Source organism: Triticum dicoccoides, chromosome 2A, assembly GCF_002162155.2.
Source record: "Triticum dicoccoides isolate Atlit2015 ecotype Zavitan chromosome 2A, WEW_v2.0, whole genome shotgun sequence".
Lineage (NCBI taxonomy): Eukaryota > Viridiplantae > Streptophyta > Magnoliopsida > Poales > Poaceae > Triticum > Triticum dicoccoides.
Genome location: NC_041382.1, coordinates 518,429,197 through 518,433,781, shown reverse-complemented (window position 1 = coordinate 518,433,781; position 4,585 = coordinate 518,429,197). Strand labels below are relative to the sequence as shown.

The window sequence follows — 4,585 nt, the reverse complement described above, 5'->3', positions numbered from 1 at the left end:
GGTCCACACCTACCGTCCTCGGCGGAGACGCGCTGCGTTCTGTAGGTTCGAACCTGTCCACTTCCCTTGGCCACCGGCGTCATGGTCAGTGGATTCTCCGACGTGCGAGTTAAGTACACCGATCGCTTCGGATCACAAAACTGGATCAGATAATCCGGAAAATACGACATACTAGTAAAGTGTGTACGACAGCTGCACGTAGAAGAATGTGCGGGGAAATGAATCTTTCAGTGGAGCACCGAGAAAACTGAGAAGTCAAAGGCAGATAGTACAACAATGGCGACAGGCGCTTCGTGGAGCTAGAGATAGGGATATAACCACATGGTAGCATGCCGGTACGCGTTTTTTCTCTTCCTGGCAGCCGAGAGCATGTACGCACGCAGCCGTCCAACTTGCGTAGGCATACGGGTATAGTACGACGTATGGCCTCGCTCGCCGGGCAGTCAAAATGGAAAATGGATGCATTAAAACACCCACCGCCAACCTTCCCGCCGCACCTTCCTTTGCTTTCTGGATCTCTTCCGTCCCCGATGGATCATCGATGAATTAATTTAAGAACCCCAAAAGGATCTTCCGTCCTCGCGAGTCAACCACTGCAACTGTCCGTGTCTCCTACGTACTCCGAGCTGGAGCCCCGAGTGGACAAGTAAACAATGAACACGGCGTTGACTCCTGAGGACACGTCGGGAAAGTTGGCCTAATCGCACGTCTCGCCGAATTAGGCCATGTACAATGAAAGATGCTTAGAGAGATGCTTAAAAAAATAAACCGAATTTTTCTGAAACACCGGTGCCTATTTCTACAGAAAAGACACTTAATTAAGTGTCTATCCTGTACAAATAAACACTGGTGCTTAAGAAAAAATTAATTTATTTTTCTAAACACCTCCCTAAACATCTCCTATTATACAAGGCCTTAGGCTTAAAGCCAGCCAGCGAAAGGAGAAGGCAAAAGCCGATGATTTCCTCCCTCGTCTCGTCGTGCGATTTTTCTGCATGTGATTGCCAACTGGGCAGCTAGTGCCGCTTTAGTTGGGTTTGGGTGCTCGCCACGCACGGCAGGCACCTCGTGGAGATCCATCTCACAATTCTTTCTTTACTCCTGAGCTGGCCACACCATGTGTCGCCCCGATCCCTCTTTGCAGCGGAAAATCCTTGTGAAACCAGCTCTTGTTTACACGGCACGACTGGATCGAGTGCTATTTCTTTGCATCAGTGCTCGGTTTGTTTGTTCAATCAAGCATAGTAGTACGAGACATGATCCTGGATGGGTCAAATCCAACAGAGGCTTCCTTACTGCTTTACTCTAGCGCCAACGTGGACATGTCTCATTAGGCTTATCCTCTATAATGGGCACTTATGTTGCTTTCAAACTACGGCCTACCGGTGTGTGCCATCACTAGTGTATTCCGGGCAACGACAATCTTGAATCATTAGCATGATGGAGCGTGTTCCCTGGGTGATAATAAGCCATGAGCAAATGCACATGTGTTCATGCAAGTTCTACTAGTACGTACTACTAGGAAGTGTAGTATACTATGGATAAACTATAACCAAGTCCATCTTTGGGAAATTGGTACCCCGATTAGAATAGGTTTTGCGATTTGGAATCGTTTGATATCCCCATGTGTGTGCAAATTCTGAGAAGATTTGACAGAGATGCATAGGGGTATGGCCATGGATATGCATGCCGGTTGCATGAAGTTGGAAGATCATCAGCACACAACTCCTTTGCTTCACATCTCTTGTGAGTCAAGACCAATTCCAATGATTTGCGCACACGATCGACCATATAATTTTCTGTCAACAATCTCCATTTGCTTCTGTCAAAACTCTCTACCAATGTACTGTACATATTATTTTTCTTCTTCTCTCCACCAATCAATTCTTGTGTTTCTCTATCAAAACTTACATTAAAAAAACAAAATAATAAACATGAAAGAAAAGAAAAAAAGGAATTATCCCCTGTTCCGAGCTTGCAAGCCGTTCGTTTAGCTTGGTCAGAACGGCATGATGTGGGCGGTCTTGGAATCGTATCCGGCGAGGCAGCTCTTGGCGTTCACCTTGTAAATCTTGAGCAGCTCCAGCGCCATCTGCCTCGCCGCCGCCGAGCACCCGCTCTGCAGCAGCAGGATCAGCCTCGTCAGCCCGCCCTCCGACGCCGCTGCGGCCTCCGCGGCCCTGCGGTCCTTGTACTTGTGGCACACCGCCCAGAGCACGGCCACCGCGGCCTCCGCGCCGTCGCGCCCGGACTTCATCATCTTGTCGAGCACGGCGGGAACCGTCTGCTCCGCGTCCTTGCACAGCGCCGCCCGGCCCTCGGCGCAGCCCACAGCGGACTCGAGGATCCGGAGGGCTTTCGCTGACGAACTAGGCTCCGTCGTGGCCTGGAGCGCGCGCGCCGCGGCCGGGACAGCGCCGAGGCGCACCATGTCCGCGCGCGCCGCGCGCCGCGACCCTGCGATGGCCGCAAGGCAGCTGAGACCGGTGTCCATGGCCTTCTTGTCAAGGCCGCCCTTCTCGTCGACGGGCCCGACGAGCCGTACCAGCTCGGCAACCAGCTCGGACGATTCGGCCACAGCCACCTTCGCCTCGGCGCCGGCATTGGCGAGCAAGAACTCCACGAGCCTCGCCGCGTCAATTCTGGCCTCCAAGCAGCTCCCGCCCCGCAGGACGCGGGCCAGCGACGCCGCCGATGCCGCCGCGTCCACGGCGAGGCCGGCGGCTACCCGCCTCTTGTTCGCGTCCTCGATGCCATCCAGCGCCACGATCGCGGCGAGAACCCGCACGGCCGCCTCCGCACCCGCGACGCTTATTTGCTCACCCTTCCGTCTAAGCACGGACGCGACGGTCTCCGCGGCGGAGCCGGCGCCCACGAGCGCGTTCTTCTCGAACTCGTCGACGTCGTCGTCGGAGAGATAGGCCGCGAGCTCGCGGAGTGCGGCGGAGGGGTCGGCGCCGGAGGAGGCGACCTGGCGGACGAGCGCCGCGGGGGAGGGGCCGGCAAAGAACGCCGCCGATCCGGCGACGGGGGAGCAGGAGGCGGCGGAGGCGGACCAGTGGGAGATGAGGCTGCGGAGGGTGAGGTTGGGCGTGAGGTCCGTGGACGGGAGCGGGAGCATGGTGGCCGGGCAGGTGGTGTTGCCGGAGTCGAGCCACCGCTGGATGGAGGCGCGGTCGTAGGTGACGCCGGTGCAGAGGCTGACCGGCGAGCGCATGACGTCGAGCGAGATCGGGCAGCGGAAGAAGCTGGGGATCTTGACCTCCAGCCCCTGGTGCTGGGGCGGGAGCCTCATGCCGGTGGTGGTCTTCTCCTTCCTCACCATGGCGAGCTGCGCTGCTCCGTTCTTGCGGGGAGGTAGAAGCGGCAGCAGTTGGGAGAGAGGCTGCGGGGAGGTGGGGTTGTGGTATATGAACGAGCCGAGGTGGTGGTGGACTGGTGTTTGCGCCGAGCCCCCTGGTCTTCCGCGCTCGTGCAGAACGCTCCCTGCCCGACTCGGGTTTTTCCAAGGGAGCTTCACGTCTGCAAACCTTTTATGGAAAATATTCAAGCAACCGCTGGAATACGTAGTGCGCGCCCTGCTTGGTTCCTATCCGTATAGGACCACGGATCGTGAGGAATCCGCGTGTCCCCACGTATTGTAAAAGCCTGCAATAATTAGAGATCATTGCCTTATATCAGAAAATTGTATGGTATTTTTACAGGATTAATTACTTTCTTTCTTTTTGAGAAGGATTACTTACTTTCTCAAATCAGAGGGTGTATTGTTTTTCATAAAATCTTTTCTTTTGAGAATCAGTTTTCCTAACATCGGGGTTCAAATAATCGTCGTTAAATCCTATTAAAAAAATGCCAACGAGGGTTAACTCTTGGGTTGGTCTCATTTTTTAAAGCCCCTTCAGAGACAATCTCCGAGCTAGCACACTCGGGAGATACATGGCCCACTTCATTCATGAGCTTCCTCGCCACCACTTGTGAATCTGTTTCGAGAATGATCCTCTGAACATTTAGTTCCTTCGCCAGCGAAGGGCCCTCCGGCATACTATCAGCTCCGCCACCTCTGCATCGCGAGTAGAAGGAAAAAAATAGATGCATCCTGCCAAGAACTCGCCATGGTTGTCCTTGAGAACAACTCCTCCTTCCCTGCGCCGTTCACCTTTGATAGAGCAACGTATGCGTTTGCTTTGACCCTCTCCTCCCCTCCCTCCTCCGGCTTCTTCTAGCTTTCGCATCTTGTCGTCTACCTGTGACAAACAGGCACCTCGTTGGTAGCATGCCACTCCTCATCGAGAACTAGAACTCGATCGCAGATAATTCTAGGATCCTCAATCATGTTTGATTCCCGCGCCGCATTGTGTGCCATCCAAAGTTCATACCAGCCATGTTTCTAAGGTTCCATATTAACATAAAAATGAATATAATCATTTAACATGATAAGATTATTGAACTACATTCCCTAAAAAAAAAGATTACTGAACTGCATTCTCGGTTTCTCACACAGCTCCCCACCATTTTTCTCTAAATAGTTGCTCGCAAAAATTGCAATCCTATCATGTTATATTGTTATGATTATTTCCTCCTCACC

At 53.3% G+C, this 4,585-nt stretch overlaps 1 protein-coding gene across 1 annotated transcript; it reads right to left on the bottom strand.

Moving 5' to 3' along the window:
* Nucleotides 1-1,785: 1,785 nt before the first annotated feature.
* Nucleotides 1,786-3,510, bottom strand: LOC119355132 (U-box domain-containing protein 27-like). The gene has a single exon (XM_037621915.1). It carries the CDS (start codon nucleotides 3,323-3,325, stop codon nucleotides 2,000-2,002), a length of 1,326 nt encoding a protein of 441 aa, XP_037477812.1. The 5' UTR covers nucleotides 3,326-3,510; the 3' UTR covers nucleotides 1,786-1,999.
* Nucleotides 3,511-4,585: the final 1,075 nt, after the last annotated feature.